We start from the raw sequence: 17,322 nt of genomic DNA, 5'->3' as shown, positions 1-17,322 counted from the left end.
GGGGCATTTCTGGCACTGTATGGGGGCATGTGTATCTACACTGGGGGCATTTCTGGCACTGTGTGGGGGCATGTGTATCTACACTGGGGGCATATCTGGCACTGTGTGGGGACATGTGTATCTGCACTGGGGGCATTTCTGGCACTGTATGGGGGCATGTGTATCTACACTGGGGGCATTTCTGGCACTGTATGGGGGCATGTGTATCTACACTGGGGGCATATCTGGCACTGTGTGGGGAATGTGTATCTGCACTGGGGGCATTTCTGGCACTGTATGGGGGCATGTGTATCTACACTGGGGGCATATCTGGCACTGTGAGGACCGTGCTTAAAGTGGTCCTAGAGAGGTGGTGGAACTCCCATCCCCCCCTCCCCCCGGCGCCCATGCGATAAAGGTATTGCGCGCGCCCCCCAAAAAGTGGCATGGTCTCAAAAAGAAAATAAGAATTTACTTACCGATAATTCTATTTCTCGGAGTCCGTAGTGGATGCTGGGGTTCCTGAAAGGACCATGGGGAATAGCGGCTCCGCAGGAGACAGGGCACAAAAAGTAAAGCTTTTCCAGATCAGGTGGTGTGCACTGGCTCCTCCCCCTATGACCCTCCTCCAGACTCCAGTTAGGTACTGTGCCCGGACGAGCGTACACAATAAGGGAGGATTTTGAATCCCGGGTAAGACTCATACCAGCCACACCAATCACACCGTACAACTTGTGATCTAAACCCAGTTAACAGTATGATAACAGAGGAGCCTCTGAAAGATGGCTCCCTAAACAATAACCCGAATTAGTTAACAATAACTATGTACAAGTATTGCAGATAATCCGCACTTGGGATGGGCGCCCAGCATCCACTACGGACTCCGAGAAATAGAATTATCGGTAAGTAAATTCTTATTTTCTCTATCGTCCTAGTGGATGCTGGGGTTCCTGAAAGGACCATGGGGATTATACCAAAGCTCCCAAACGGGCGGGAGAGTGCGGATGACTCTGCAGCACCGAATGAGAGAACTCCAGGTCCTCTTTTGCCAGGGTATCAAATTTGTAGAATTTTACAAACGTGTTCTCCCCTGACCACGTAGCTGCTCGGCAGAGTTGTAATGCCGAGACCCCTCGGGCAGCCGCCCAAGATGAGCCCACCTTCCTTGTGGAATGGGCCTTAACAGATTTAGGCTGTGGCAGGCCTGCCACAGAATGTGCAAGTTGAATTGTGTTACAAATCCAATGAGCAATCGACTGCTTAGAAGCAGGCGCACCCAACTTGTTGGGTGCATACAGTATAAACAGCGAGTCAGATTTTCTGACTCCAGCCGTCCTTGAAATGTATATTTTTAAAGCTCTGACAACGTCCAACAACTTGGAGTCCTCCAAGTCGCTTGTAGCCGCAGGCACTACAATAGGCTGGTTCAGGTGAAACGCTGATACCACCTTAGGGAGAAAATGCGGACGCGTCCGCAGCTCTGCCCTATCCGAATGGAAAATTAAATAAGGGCTTTTATAAGATAAAGCCGCCAGTTCAGATACTCTCCTGGCGGAAGCCAGGGCCAGTAACATAGTCACTTTCCATGTGAGATATTTCAAATCCACATTTTTTAGTGGTTCAAACCAATGGGATTTGAGGAAATCTAAAACTACATTTAGATCCCACGGTGCCACCGGAGGCACCACAGGAGGCTGTATATGCAGTACTCCTTTGACAAAAGTCTGGACCTCAGGGACTGAGGCCAATTCTTTTTGGAAGAATATTGACAGGGCCGAAATTTGACCTTAATAGATCCCAATTTGAGACCCATAGACAATCCTGATTGCAGGAAATGTAGGAAACGACCCAGTTGAAATTCCTCCGTCGGAGCACTCCGATCCTCGCACCACGCAACATATTTCCGCCAAATGCGGTGATAATGCTTCGCGGTGACTTCCTTTCTTGCCTTAATCAAGGTAGGAATGACTTCTTCTGGAATGCCTTTTCCTTTTAGGATCTGGCGTTCAACCGCCATGCCGTCAAACGCAGCCGCGGTAAGTCTTGAAAGAGGCAGGGACCCTGTTGAAGCAGGTCCCTTCTCAGAGGTAGAGGCCACGGATCGTCCGTGACCATCTCTTGAAGTTCCGGGTACCAAGACCTTCTTGGCCAATCCGGAGCCACTAGTATCGTTCTTACTCCGCTTTGCCGTATGATTCTCAATACCTTTGGTATGAGATGCAGAGGAGGAAACACATACACCGACTGGTACACCCAAGGTGTTACCAGCGCGTCCACAGCTATTGCCTGCGGATCTCTTGACCTGGCGCAATACCTGTCCAGTTTTTTGTTGAGGCGAGACGCCATCATGTCCACCATTGGTCTTTCCCAATGGTTTATTAGCATGTGGAAAACTTCTGGATGAAGTCCCCACTCTCCCGGGTGAAGATCGTGTCTGCTGAGGAAGTCTGCTTCCCAGTTGTCCACTCCCGGGATGAACACTGCTGACAGTGCTATCACGTGATTCTCCGCCCAGCGAAGGATCCTGGCAGCTTCTGCCATTGCACTCCTGCTTCTTGTGCCGCCCTGTCTGTTTACATGGGCGACTGCCGTGATGTTGTCCGACTGGATCAACACCGGTCTTCCTTGAAGCAGAGGTTCCGCCTGGCTTAGAGCATTGTAGATTGCTCTTAGTTCCAGAATGTTTATGTGAAGAGACTTTTCCAGGCTCGACCACACTCCCTGGAAGTTTCTTCCTTGTGTGACTGCTCCCCAGCCTCTCAGGCTGGCGTCCGTGGTCACCAGGATCCAATCCTGTATGCCGAATCTGCGGCCCTCCAATAGATGAGCCCTCTGCAACCACCACAGAAGAGATACCCTTGTCCTTGGAGACAGGGTTATCCGCAGGTGCATCTGAAGATGCGACCCTGACCATTTGTCCAACAGATCCCTTTGGAAAATTCTTGCATGGAATCTGCCGAATGGAATTGCTTCGTAAGAAGCCACCATTTTTCCCAGGACTCTTGTGCATTGATGTACAGACACCTTTCCTGGTTTTAGGAGGTTCCTGACCAGGTCGGATAACTCCTTGGCTTTTTCCTCGGGAAGAAAAACCTTTTTCTGAACCGTGTCCAGAATCATCCCTAGGAACAGCCGACGAGTTGTCGGCATTAATTGGGATTTTGGAATATTCAGAATCCATCCGTGCTGCTTTAGCACCTCTTGAGATAGTGCTAATCCCATCTCTAGCTGTTCTCTGGACCTTGCCCTTATTAGGAGATCGTCCAAGTATGGGATAATTAATACGCCTTTTCTTCGAAGAAGAATCATCATCTCGGCCATTACCTTTGTAAAGACCCGAGGTGCCGTGGACAAACCAAACGGCAGCGTCTGAAACTGATAGTGACAGTTTTGTACAACGAACCTGAGGTACCCCTGGTGTGAGGGGTAAATTTGGAACGTGGAGATACGCATCCTTGATGTCCAAGGATACCATAAAGTCCCCTTCTTCCAAGTTCGCTATCACTGCTCTGAGTGACTCCCTCTTGAACTTGAACTTCTTTATGTACAGGTGCAAGGACTTCAGATTTAGAATAGGCCTTACCGAGCCATCTGGCTTCGGTACCACAATAGAGTGGAATAATACCCCTTCCCTTGTTGTAGAAGAGGTACCTTGACTATCACCTGCTGAGAGTACAGCTTGTGAATGGCTTCCAAAACCGTCTCCCTTTCGGAGGGGGACGTTGGTAAAGCAGACTTCAGGAAACGGCGAGGTGGATCTGTCTCTAATTCCAACCTGTACCCCTGAGATATTATCTGCAGGATCCAGGGATCTACCTGCGAGTGAGCCCACTGCGCGCTGTAATTTTTGAGACGACCGCCCACCGTCCCCGAGTCCGCTTGAGAAGCCCCAGCGTCATGTTGAGGCTTTTGTAGAAGCCGGGGAGGGCTTCTGTTCCTGGGAAGGAGCTGCCTGTTGCTGTCTCTTCCCTCGACCTCTGCCTCGTGGCAGATATGAATAGCCCTTTGCTCTCTTATTTTTAAAGGAACGAAAGGGCTGCTGAATCCGCATCGCCTGTCCACTGTCGCGTCCATAAAGCTCTTCTGGCCGAAATGGACATAGCACTTACCCGTGATGCCAGTGTGCAGATATCCCTCTGTGCATCACGCATATAAAGAAATGCATCCTTTATTTGTTCTAACGACAGTAAAATATTGTCCCTGTCCAGGGTATCAATATTTTCAATCAGGGACTCTGACCAAACTACCCCAGCACTGCACATCCAAGCAGTCGCTATAGCTGGTCGTAGTATAACACCTGCATGTGTGTATATACTTTTTTGGATATTTTCCATCCTCCTATCTGATGGATCTTTAAGTGCGGCCGTCTCAGGAGAGGGTAACGCCACTTGTTTAGATAAGCGTGTTAGCGCCTTGTCCACCCTAGGAGGTGTTTCCCAGCGCTCCCTAACCTCTGGCGGGAAAGGGTATAATGCCAATAATTTCTTTGAAATTATCAGCTTTTTATCAGGGGCAACCCACGCTTCATCACACACGTCATTTAATTCTTCTGATTCAGGAAAAACTATAGGTAGTTTTTTCACACCCCACATAATACCCTGTTTAGTGGTACCTGTAGTATCAGCTAAATGTAACGCCTCCTTCATTGCCAAAATCATATAACGTGTGGCCCTACTGGAAAATACGGTTAATTCGTCACCGTCACCACTGGAATCAGTGCCTGTGTCTGGGTCTGTGTCGACCGACTGAGGCAAAGGGCGTTTCACAGCCCCTGACGGTGTTTGAGGCGCCTGGACAGGCACTAATTGATTGTCCGGCCGCCTCATGTCGTCAAACGACTGCTTAAGCGAGTTGACGCTATCCCGTAATTCCACAAATAAAGGCATCCATTCTGGTGTCGACCCCCTAGGAGGTGACATCCCCATATTTGGCAATTGCTCCGCCTCCACACCAATATCGTCCTCATACATGTCGACACACACGTACCGACACACAGCAGACACACAGGGAATGCTCTACACGAAGACAGGACCCACTAGCCCTTTGGGGAGACAGAGGGAGAGTCTGCCAGCACACACCAAAAAAGCGCTATATATGACAGGGATAGCCTTATAATAAGTGCTCCCTTATAGCTGCTTTATATATATCAAAATATTGCCATTAAATTTGCCCCCCCTCTCTGTTTTACCCTGTTTCTGTAGTGCAGTGCAGGGGAGAGACCTGGGAGCCGTCCTGACCAGCGGAGCTGTGAGAGGAAATGGCGCCGTGTGCTGAGGAGATAGGCCCCGCCCCTTTTTCGGCGGCCTCGTCTCCCGCTATTTTGTGAATCCAGGCAGGGGTTAAATATCTCCATATAGCCTCTGGGGGCTATATGTGAGGTATTTTTAGCCTTTTAATAGGTTTTCATTTGCCTCCCAGGGCGCCCCCCCCCAGCGCCCTGCACCCTCAGTGACTGCGTGTGAAGTGTGCTGAGAGGAAAATGGCGCACAGCTGCAGTGCTGTGCGCTACCTTTAGAAGACTGCAGGAGTCTTCAGCCGCCGATTCTGGACCTCTTCTTACTTCAGCATCTGCAAGGGGGCCGGCGGCGCGGCTCCGGTGACCATCCAGGCTGTACCTGTGATCGTCCCTCTGGAGCTGATGTCCAGTAGCCAAGAAGCCAATCCATCCTGCACGCAGGTGAGTTCACTTCTTCTCCCCTCTGTCCCTCGTTGCAGTGATCCTGTTGCCAGCAGGAATCACTGTAAAATAAAAAACCTAAGCTAAACTTTCTCTAAGCAGCTCTTTATGAGAGCCACCTAGAATTGCACCCTTCTCGGCCGGGCACAAAAATCTAACTGGAGTCTGGAGGAGGGTCATAGGGGGAGGAGCCAGTGCACACCACCTGATCTGGAAAAGCTTTACTTTTTGTGCCCTGTCTCCTGCGGAGCCGCTATTCCCCATGGTCCTTTCAGGAACCCCAGCATCCACTAGGACGATAGAGTAGAGAAAGGGGCATGGTCACACAATAGTAATAATGCCCACAGTAGTAGCACCCCTAATACACATAATGCTGACAGTAGTAGCACCCCGTAATATACAATGTCCACAGCAGTAGCGCCCCTTTTACAATGCCCACAGTAGCAGTGCTCCTTATGCAATGTCCACTGTACTGGTAGTGCCCACAGTGGTAGTGCCCCTTATATAGAGCCCACAGTAGTGGTACCCCTGTAGCAATGCCCCCAGTAGTAGTGCTCCTTATGTCGCCAGGATTGATGCCCCTTATGAAGGGCCCTCTTTACAATGCCCTCAGTAGTGCCCCCATTAGTAATGCCCTTAATAGTAATGCCCCTGTGTAGTATTGCCCCCAGTAGTAATGTCGTCTGTAGTAATGCCCCCAGTCGTTTAGTCCCTGTAGTTTAGCCCCATGTAGTTTGTCCCCAGTAGTTTAGCCTCTGTAGTTATGCCCCCAGTAGTAATGCCCCTGTAGTTATGCCCCCAGTAGTAATGTGCCCCTGTAGTTATGCCCCCAGTAGTAATGCGCCCCTGTTGTTATGCTCCCAGTAGTAATGCGGCCCTGTAGTTATGCCCCCAGTAGTTTTGCGCCCATGTAGTTTAGCCCCATGTAGTTTGCCCCCAGAAGTTTGCCCCAAGTAGCAATGCCCCCAGTCGCTTGCCCCCTTGTAGTTAGGCCCCAGTAATTAGACCCTGTAGTTTAGCCCCTTGTAGTCTGCCCCAAGTAGTAATGCCTCCTTGTAGTTTGCCCCCTTGTAGTTTAGCCCCTAGTAATGCCCCCCTGTAGTTTGCCCCCTTGTAGTTTAGCCCCCTGTAGTTGAGGTCCCCTGTAGTTATGCCCCCAGTAGTAGTCACACATGTTTAAAGAAAAACCCCACACCATACTTACCAAGCCCCACTCCCGCGTCCGACCAGAAGACGTCATGACATCTCTCTCATAGCACGCACTGACACAGCCGGAAGCCGGAGTTCAGTAGTGAGCTCCTGCCGCCGGGTTCCACTGTGCAGGGAGAGCTGGGCGCCACTGGTAACACAATCTCAGCGGGCGCTCGGCATCTCCCTGCGGTGCCGGCACACATCAGGTGAGGTGAGCCGGAGGAGGCGGAACTGCGCTCCGTCTCCAAGTGGAACTGACGGAACACAGTTCCGCCCCGTTTCGCTCACTTTAACCCTTGGTGAGGACATGTGTATCTGGCACTGGGGGCATATCTTGCACTGTAAGGACCTGTGTATCTGGCACTGTGGGGACATGTGTGTCTGGCACTGGGGGCATATCTGTATCTGGCACTGGGGGCATATCTGGCACTGTGTAGGACATGTGTGTCTGGCACTGGGGGCATATCTGTATCTGGGGGCATATCTGGCACTGTGTGGGACATGTGTGTCTGGCACTGGGGGCACAGCTGGCACTGTGGGGACATGTGAATCTACATTGGGGGGCATATCTGGCACTGTGGGGGCATGTGTATCTGCACTGAGGGCATATCTGGCACTGTAGGGACATGTGTATCTGGCACTGGGGGCACATCTGGCACTGTGGGGACATGTGTATCTGGCACTGGGGGCATATCTAGCACTGTGGGGGTATATATGTATCTGGCATTGGGGGATATCTGGCACTGTGGGGACATCCTGGCACTGGGGGCATATATGTATCTGGCACTGTGAGGACATGTGTATCTGCCACTGGTGGCATATATGTATCTGGCACTGTGAAGACATGTGTATCAGGCACCTGGGGCATATATGTATCTGGCACTGTGGGGACATGTGTATTTGGCACTGTGGGGCATATACGTATTTGGCACTGTGGGGGGCTTACATGTATTTGGCACTGTGGGGCATATATGTATCTGGCACTGTGGAGCATATATGTATCTGCAACTGTGGGGACATGTGTATCTGGCACTGTGGGGCATATATTCACCTGGCACTGTGGGGACATATGTGTATCTGGCACTGTGGGGGCATATATGTATCTGGCACTGTGGAGGCACCCATTTTTTGTCATTTTTCTATGTATGTGGCACTTTACTGGGGCATTATATGTATGTGTATGTACAACATGTATATGTATGTACAACATGACTAAAAATGGGGTTAAGACACAAAGTCATACTCCTACAAACGTCATACTAAAAGGTGTGTGCACAAAAATGGGGCGTGGCTTTGTGACAACTAGGCCATGCCACCATTTTTACGCACCTTCGCCGCGCGCATGATAGTGGCTCTTCCCCTTGACTACGGATCTTTTCTGGCTCTTTGCCTCTGACTGGTTGGCCACCCCTGCTGTAGAGGCTTTCTCCATGCCACAGCAGCAGAGGATCAGATGTCCAACAAGCTCCTCCCCCTCTCCCCTGACAGAGGTAGAACAGAGCAGAGACTTTACAACAGCACACATTGACCCCTGCCCCTCCCCTCATCTCATCCCTTACATGACCAGTGGTGAGATGACTACTGGGATATTGTAATAGTGACTCAGGGGTGGCTAAAAACCTGGAGTCTGGAGAGAACAGGAGCTTAAGGGGTGACAACAGCAGCAGCATCCTGGAAGAAAGGTCCCCAGGGAATCAACTGGGAGAAGTAGGAAAAGGTTAGTGTTTATAATAGGGATCCGGTCAGCATACTGGCATTTGGGATGAGTCGGGATCCCAACATGGATCACAATGCTGATGCCGGAATCCCAACTGTTGGGTTCGGGGAAGGCCGTGGGAAGGGAGGGTTAGGGTTAAGCACTAAGGGGGGGGAGGGTTAGGCTGCAGGGTGGGTTAAGGTTAGGCACTAAGGGGGCATGCTTTAGGCAGCACGGGGGGGGGAGTTAGGGTTAGGCTGCTGGTAGGGAGAGTTAGGAGGGTAGAGGGAGAGAGTTAAGATATTTACTGTACCTGGCAGGTACGGATCGTTAAGATTCTAGAACATTGCATTGATCAAGTTACCATTGTAACATAATTTTGCAGAGTATACATATTTTTACTAATGCAACCTGTAATAGATGTTTAATAAAGAGTTTATTATTTATTTCAAGACTGTTAACTTTTATTTTTATTTGCAAATATCCAAGTTATAAGTACAGAGTATAATTCTACCTAAAATGGGGGGTGCCAGTCCCTTACTTTGCTAGGGGCGCTTGGACCCCTAGATACACCCCTGCCAAGGAGCCCCATGCTCCGAACCCTTTCCTAGTACTGATATATTATATAGATGTATCCAGGACTTACCATTCATAGTGCCTATTCCAATATGTAGTCTGCAAATGGAAGGAACCCTGTACTAATTAAAAACAGCCAAGGGCAGGTTGAAGGAACTTGCAGAGATCTGGGGGTCCTTGACTATGGGCTGCAAGCATTGGCGTATCTATAACGGATGCAGGGTGGGCAGTGCATATGGGCTTCTGGTTCCAGGGCGTCCATACTTTACCCATATAATTCTACTTTCCTCTCCAAAGTCTCCCATCAGACTAAGTAAATTATATTGTGCTTTTTTTTATTTTAATATTATTGAATAAATGTATAATTAATTCTAATCTTAAAATTTTAATTCAGGCTATCAAGTAACTGGATCATTTTACGCTTGCCCACCATCAGAGTCTCAAACTCCCGGCCTTCCAATAGAGCCAAGTATACGGTCCGGAGAGGCCATTGCATTGTCAGGTAAGCTGAAATGATTGACAATTAAAAGCCTATGCTCTTAAAGTGGGATGCGGCCATGATCCCGACAATCAGAATACCGACAGCGGGATCCCGACGGTTGGAATCCCGGCGGATACTGGCAGTAAGTACTGGTATTTAGCTCTAGGGGGGAGGTGGTGGAGGTTAGGGTTAGGTTTTAGAGTGAGGACACGGTTATGGTTAGGCTATGGGAGGTGACGGTTAGGGTTTGGCTGGGGGAGGTGACGGTTAGTGATAGGCTGTGGGAGGGGTGGGTTAGGGGTAGGGTTAAAATACTTACCAAGATCCGTTGTTATTTTGACTGGATTCCGCTGTCAGCATCATGACTGTCGGGATTCTCACTGCCGGGATTTCGTACCCAACCCCATAAAGCTGCCAGCCCCATGGTGTCTTGTCAAATATGTGTTTTAGTTATTTATTTTTGGACCATTTAAAATCAGATACAGTATAAAAAGTTGCTTCTGAAAGCAGTTAACATATTATAGTTACAATATACATACAGGCAAGTGACCATAGGAATTAAATCACAGACTGTAACATCTAACCACGTTTACTATAAATGATTTATAAGTCTTACCTACCAGTAAGATGGGAAAAGCTCTGTTTATTTATTATTTATTCTCAACATGACTATTTAGTCACACCTGTTTCCAGGCCTCCAGTGAAATAAAACACAAGCTCATGGTCCGTCCGTCCCCCCCGTCCCACTTTGTCATTGTCTGAATGGCTAGTCTGCAGGTACTGTACGTATACAATACAACAGTGCATTGTGACCAGACTGTATGGACTGTAACAGTTAGTATGAGTTTATCAATGTCATCCTTTCTGGGAGAATACTTGGCACACAATGCTGTAGTCCCCCTGTGTCTTCATGTTTTTTAATTGCCAATAATTTCAAATAAATAAATAAATCTTTTACAGTATAAATATTCTAAGGCTATAGTTTAACCTTTTTGGTCTTGTCTTGCATATAGACTGCCGGTTTCACATCAGCTTATATTACCGTGATACCCTGGTTGGTGAGCGAACAACATCCAATCCGGAAGGATGCAGGATTTCACATGGACAATGCTTAGAAATAAGTCGCTTAGATCAAATCCTGTTTCCTTACCCTGAAGATAATAGCCTGCGGAAAAACATTGAGAAGCTGCTGAGCCACTTGGAACGAGGTGTTGTTCTCTGGATGGCTCCTGATGGAATATATGCCAAAAGACTGTGCCAGAGCAGAATTTACTGGGAGGGACCTTTGTCTATGTACAGTGATCGTCCCAATAAGCTAGAACGAGACTTGCCCTGCAAACTATTTGATACTCAGCAGTTTTTAACAGGTACTTTCTTAAAATATAATTTAATATAATTTTAAATATGTAATGAAAAATGGAATATCAACAATCTGGCTTGGTTTTAAAGATAGGGACAATGTGGCCCAAAAAGAGACGATTGATAACTATGAGACTTGTGCTTTGGACCCTCCAATATGACCTGTTCCGCAAGGTACTGTATGAAAAGAATTGTGTACCAAGAGGAATGAGTTTTATTGACTTGTTTCTTATGTAACGTGATTGGAACATACTGGTAAAAAAAAAATGAATACATCCATTCTGTGATGCACTCTATGTGGAACAGGCGTGACTGGACTGTCTCTTAGTAGTGATTATTAGCAATGAGCAGGCTTAAAAAACTGCTAAGTGTAATATTCACCGTATTCAGCATTTCTGCACACAGTTTCCCCAGATTATTTGTTTTGGCCCATGAGTGTTTTCAGTCCTAGCCCCACCACACATCACACCAGAATAAAGCGACCTTTGTCACCCGGCTGTATTCATTGATAGTACATTCCAGGATATGAGAAGCTACAGGTAGAGGGGCTGATACACAGCTGGACAAAAGCTGGAAGTAATGCTCCTGCATTGTGTGCATTGTGTGTGTATTCTCCTAAATACTAATACCCCTTTCAGACTGACAATAGTCGGGTCGCACACGGGAATGTGTACACGGGTGCTTCCCAGGTGCGACCCGGCTTGAGACCCCTTCAGACTTGCGCCCGACCCGGCATATTGCCGGGTTGGTGACGTCCCTGCTGACGCTACCGGAGGCTGTGCTTGGAGATAATCATCTTGGTTTCATAGCTGCCACCGTTACCAGTGCAAAAGATTGATCTGAAACCATGCATATTTACATGTATGCACAACGCTGCAGAGCCCACAGTTCCGTCAACATGTCCTCTCTGAACTTAGATTACGTGAGAAGTTGGGCGTGCGTTACAGACACAGTGCTCCCCTTCAGTCAAGTGGAAATTACCCTTTGTCGTCTGTAGTTGCGTATGCTTGGTTCTGTAAGATACTGTACACTCCGCTAATAGACTAGTGTCCAACTCCAGAGTGCAGTACAGCAGTATGTAGAATGGGGAAGCTAATGTATATGTCTATATATTAATGTGAGGGAAGAGTAATTGTGGCTGTTTAGAAACTTTCATTCTACAGCCAACATGCCTGATTCATGTTTGTAAGTAAAGAAAGAAAAAACAAACAAAACACAAAAAACAAGTAACTTTGTGTCTGGAATAAACCATGTTGCCATGCAAAGGGAGCAACTACATTTATATTTTTTCTGTGCAGGTTAAATACTGGCTGCTTTTGCATGTAGGCCACAAATGTTAGACAGCTTTTTTTTTAAACTGCAATTTAGATTTAAGCTTGAACACAAACCATCCCCCAAATCGAAATCTCTCTGCACATGTTACATCTGCCCCACCTGCAGTGCAACATGGTTTTGCCCAGTTGCTTGCTTTGTGGCTTTATTTACAAACATGAATGGGGCCCTTGTTTGACATGCTGGGTTTGACATACTGCTGCCCCCTTGTCATTGTTAACATTCTGAAGGAAAAACATATAAAGTGGTTGTTTGCGCGGTCTGTAATAGAAGTTGGTGGTGCCTGACATCAAAGACATTTTGGATGAGAAAACAGTAAGCTAGAAAGAAGAGGGCTGTACCTGTTGTGAGCAGAGAACTTCTGAGTTTGATCTCCTCTGTCTGCAAGAGGCTGCGCATTTCACCTCATGGACTTATCAGCTTCACATTAGTTTCCATGGTACACTGCTTTACATGACACGTCTGCCAATCAGAGCCATGGTGATAGCTGACTGACAGTGAGTTTGGCCAATCAGGGAGTTCTTTACCATGACAGGCATCATGGGAGTGGCATATGCAGCTAGTTATGTGGGTATGTTCAGCCCCATAAATGATCCTTAGTGGTTTGTATACAGTGTGTACAGGAGGTGTGTAGACCATGGCCTGACAATTTTCATATAAATAAAGAGACGCTGAACTACATTTATAAAAAAAAAAAAAAAAGTAAAAAAATGACTAAAACAAAGCACACAAAATGTTATTTTCCATTTTTTTCCATCATGTGTTAGGTATTTTGTGTACATATTACTGTATGCTCACATAGGTATGTGTAATATTTATACAATCTAATGGCATGTTTTAAGGTATGAAACGAACCTCGTCTTCATCTACAAAATACTGATAGGATATGCTGATCAGTTTTTGTACTGATATTTTATATAGTATACCCATCACCTTTTCTGGTGTAAGACTCCTGTGTGGCGGTCTAACCCCAATGTTTTTGTGTTGCTATCAGTGGTGTAGCAAGCACCTGCTCCGACACCCACTCTATTCTGTTGGTACAAGCCCATATGCTGTCATAAAGCATTGGCATGAACTTTCCTCTAGCCACTTATTCCTCCATACTTCAATGACATTGTATAGATTGGCATACCTTCCAAAATTGGAGGTAAGCTGAACAAAAAAGGTGTCTGAAAAGCGCTAGGCAGACTGTTAACCCCTTAAGACCCCTTTCTACCACCCTTTCACTGCTGCATGCAGCAGTGTCGGGTGTGCGTGATACCCATTCACCCCTGCTTTGCATAACTCCCAGCTCGGTGATTGGGACAATCCAGTTCCAGTCATAACAGCAGACCAGAGGCCTCAAATAGTGACTGTCCACCTAAAATCAAGACGGGTTGGAGGTATGGATGCAGGGAAATAATTTGCAGGAATAGGATGCAGGAAGTGTTTTGTCGCAAAGACTTCATCTTATACTGTGTAATGGGATAGTCGGTCTCTCTCTCTCTTTGGTATATTCACTTGAAGACCTTTAACCCATTTTTTCTGAATTTACCAGAATTGCAAGCATTTGCTCACCATGGACGTCCAGTTCCAAGATTTCAGATCATTTTGTGTTTTGGGGAAGAATTTCCAGATGCTCAGAGAGGAAGGAAACTAATTACAGCTCATGTAAGTTTATTTAACACATCAGCACTGTGCATATAAACAAAATAATCCATAGTTGGGCTTGAGTGGTTTATCCAATTCACTGCGATAAAGCGGTTTTATGATAAATGATCCCATTTGCGATAATACGGTATCCAATTAGCTTCGAAAAGTTATAGGCGAAAAGTCTCCATACGGTTTATCGTGATTTCTCTTCACAGTCTCTGAGCAGGTGATAAGTAGTGCAAAACCAATATTTTAGGGTAAAAAAATGGGGATTTGGTTCAGAACCCCTGGGACACTCCCCTGAATGAGTAATTAGGTGCTTAGATGTTTTTAATTATTTTTAATTGGCCAATAATGACATGTCACTTTTGGGGTCAGAAAATGCAAAGTGATGGAAATTGGGGTACAAGTTATATGGGACAGGCATATTGAGGTGCTTTATGAGTGGGACAAGTGTTTTTAGACTTGCAGTTGGGAGTAATCTGTCCATTTCCACTTTTTCCACTATAATGACCAAAATATATACTTCTAACCATTTTTCTGTACTCCAAATTTCATGAGAGCATTTATTTTGCTGGAAAAAAAAATACCTTCTATCATTTTTTTTTCAAAAAATGTATACAACAGCCATTTGACCTAATTTAATTACACCAAATACTTTTATTATGGCCACTAATAGACCTCTATAATGTTTTCCTACATTAGTTTGGCTTTTTGGGGGGAACAGGTAAATTCCCCCATTTTCTCCTATACTTATCTCTGGTTTTATCGCGCAAATCCCATTATCGCCATTTTGGAATAGGATAGGTGCAAAAAAAGGAGCGTGCAGTCTGCGATAAGCTAATTTTTCGGGAGATAGGTGTGATAACTTTAGCCGTGATCTTAGACCTGTGGCCCCTTATGCCTAGAGAGATAGAACAGCCGCAAGTAAGCAGAACTTTGTTAAAGTAAGGGCATGTACAAGTAAGTGTAGCACACCCACTAGAGATGCCGCCTAACTAGCTTTGGCCCCCTCTTAGGGGGGCATTTCGTTTACATGCATTGGAAGCCCTTGGTAAGGCTACATACTGTCGATTATGACACCAGCAGGATTATCTATTCTGATTGGCTGTTGACATATGGACCACTCCAGTACTTCACTCCTTTACTCATTAGCATCTTGTCTACGTTATGTCAGGTTACAGCCGACTGTTTCGAATATTATTTGTCTTTTCCATCTGGGCAGCTACAGGAAAGAAAATGTCTGCTGGGTTTGATGTGTAGTAAATGATAGATGTGGGTCTGTTTGTCTTAAATTACATTTTATATATAAATGTAACATATTTATTTTTAACACTGCCGAATCTATCTTGTGAATATGACACTTTATTACAGTATAGTTTTTTTACACAGAGTAATGCACCATTAGCATGTATATCTGACGCTGCTAAGCTCCATACTTACACTATTGTGGGGAGTACATTGTCACATCTGTAAGGCTGGCACAGAAATACTTCATGGTTTTTGATTTGGGATATATGTGACTCAACATACACACATAAGATCATCTCAGTATTGTAAAGTAAATACTTTATTTGATTTCTAGATTGAGCCCGTGTTTGCCAGACAGCTAATTGGCTTTGCAGAACAAAATGGAGGACATTTTATGAGAGGATATGAATTTTCAGATCTCATTAGCAGCTCAGAAGAGTATCACCGGCCAATTCGCCATATCCCACTTCAGGAATGAAGATGACTGATAATCACTGACTAGCACGGACATGAACACCTCCATCTACTGCCGTAGACCCTTCTGTGGCGAGGAACACAACAAAGCAGAAGCTTCTATTTTTATCTGAGAAATTTTCTTCTAACCTAAAGATGTTTTATTTCACTTGTGATCAAACATATTTTTTTATATATATATATATATATATATATATATATATTATTTTTTTTGTATAAAAGGTATTTGTATAATAGAAATGACTATAAATTAGTATCAAACTGAAACATATATTCATGATGATATAGCCAGGCAAAAATGTGACTACAACTCAGTCTGGCCATATGATCCGTCCACATAATTTTATTATTGTTTACATACAATTTGAAACAAGGTGGGAAAGCGGCAATGTACCTAGTTTCCCCTTCTAAGCGCTCATATGTCCTTAGCACTGTAACATTTCCCCGTTATTATTACTCTAGTGCTTATGATATTGGTGAGACGATGGGACATAACGGGTGAAAAGGAGATAGTATCGGGATCCCAGCACCTGGGATGCCAGCAGTCAAAATACTGCCAGCATCATCCCAATGCTCAGGATCCCGATACCTACTGTATTTGGTAAGTAAACTATCACTAACCTCCCTTACCCTCCTTTCCCATAACCTGACCCTAACCCTCAAGCCTGCCTACTCCTAACCCTCCCCGGTGGTGCCTAATCCTTACCCTCCCCCCCCCCTCTTCCTACAGCCCAAACCTAACTCTCCCTCTCCCACAGACTAACCCTCCCTCCCTGTAGCCCAACCCTAACCTCCCCCCCACGCAGCCTAAACCTACCGTGCCCACCCCCCGCAGCTTACCAGTGCAGAGTCCAGGCAGACCTTGAGAGAGATTTCAGGCGTTCGGGATCCCGGCACCGGCATTTTAATCCATGTTGGGATGCAGGTGTTGGCATTCCGAGCAGTGTTGGGATTCTGGTGTCGGTATTCTGACTGCCGGGATCGGATCCCAGTGAAAAGGTATTATCATGTCAAGCAACTGGATCTGTTCACAATTTAGGTGTAAACTGCGCCTACAGTGGGTGAAACTGTTGTAATGCAGTACATGGGGCCAAATTAATGCACAAATGCTAAAAGGTCCAGTGTTCATGTCTTCATTCTTATTATTGCGACATCTATAACTCAGTGGTGTGCAATCAGCGTAGGCAGAGCCCCACCTATCATACTCCAGTACACTATACTGTTTTTTTTTTCTATAAAATGATTAGAATAAAAGAAAGAAGAACTTGGTATTATTGTAATTAGTTTTATAGTCAAAATTCACCCAAATGGATATATACAGCGAGTTCATACAGGTCAAAGGGGTGTAGTCACGTCTCACTGCAGCAGAGAGCCAGGAGGCACAGCTGCTCAGCCAGCCCTTGTCTCCAGGTGCCAGGCAGCCGAGCTGATCGCCGGGAGGCTGCGCTGCTTGGTCAGCTCATCTCTCTGTGTGGCTGAACTGGTCCTTCTGGCATTTGCCAGAAGTGCCAGATGTCCAGTCCGACTCTGGGTTCATACATTTGTGAGTAAATCTGTCTCTTATGCAATCCAGTGTCTCCCCATCCACTGACCTCACTGAGATAAATGGTTATTAGATATCATACAATAACTAATATGCCTATTGCAATACATTACTTTTTGCTACTAGGAAAG

The 17,322-nt window shown here is 46.1% G+C and overlaps 1 protein-coding gene across 1 annotated transcript in view; it reads left to right on the top strand.

Annotated features, from left to right (window-relative positions):
- The window catches only part of IRF4 (interferon regulatory factor 4), a 61,368-nt gene extending 45,571 nt beyond the window's left edge, over nt 1–15,797 (top strand). The window contains exons 5-8 of the mRNA XM_063923057.1: nt 9,514–9,621; nt 10,614–10,967; nt 13,829–13,941; nt 15,509–15,797. Of these exons, the coding sequence (XP_063779127.1) occupies nt 9,514–9,621; nt 10,614–10,967; nt 13,829–13,941; nt 15,509–15,652 (719 nt within the window). The 3' untranslated portion in view covers nt 15,653–15,797. The remainder of the gene's footprint in view (nt 1–9,513; nt 9,622–10,613; nt 10,968–13,828; nt 13,942–15,508) is intronic.
- The last annotated feature ends 1,525 nt before the right edge of the window (nt 15,798–17,322 follow it).

Source organism: Pseudophryne corroboree, chromosome 5 (assembly GCF_028390025.1).
Source record: "Pseudophryne corroboree isolate aPseCor3 chromosome 5, aPseCor3.hap2, whole genome shotgun sequence".
Classification (NCBI taxonomy): domain Eukaryota; kingdom Metazoa; phylum Chordata; class Amphibia; order Anura; family Myobatrachidae; genus Pseudophryne; species Pseudophryne corroboree.
This window is presented reverse-complemented; position numbering and strand designations above follow the sequence as displayed.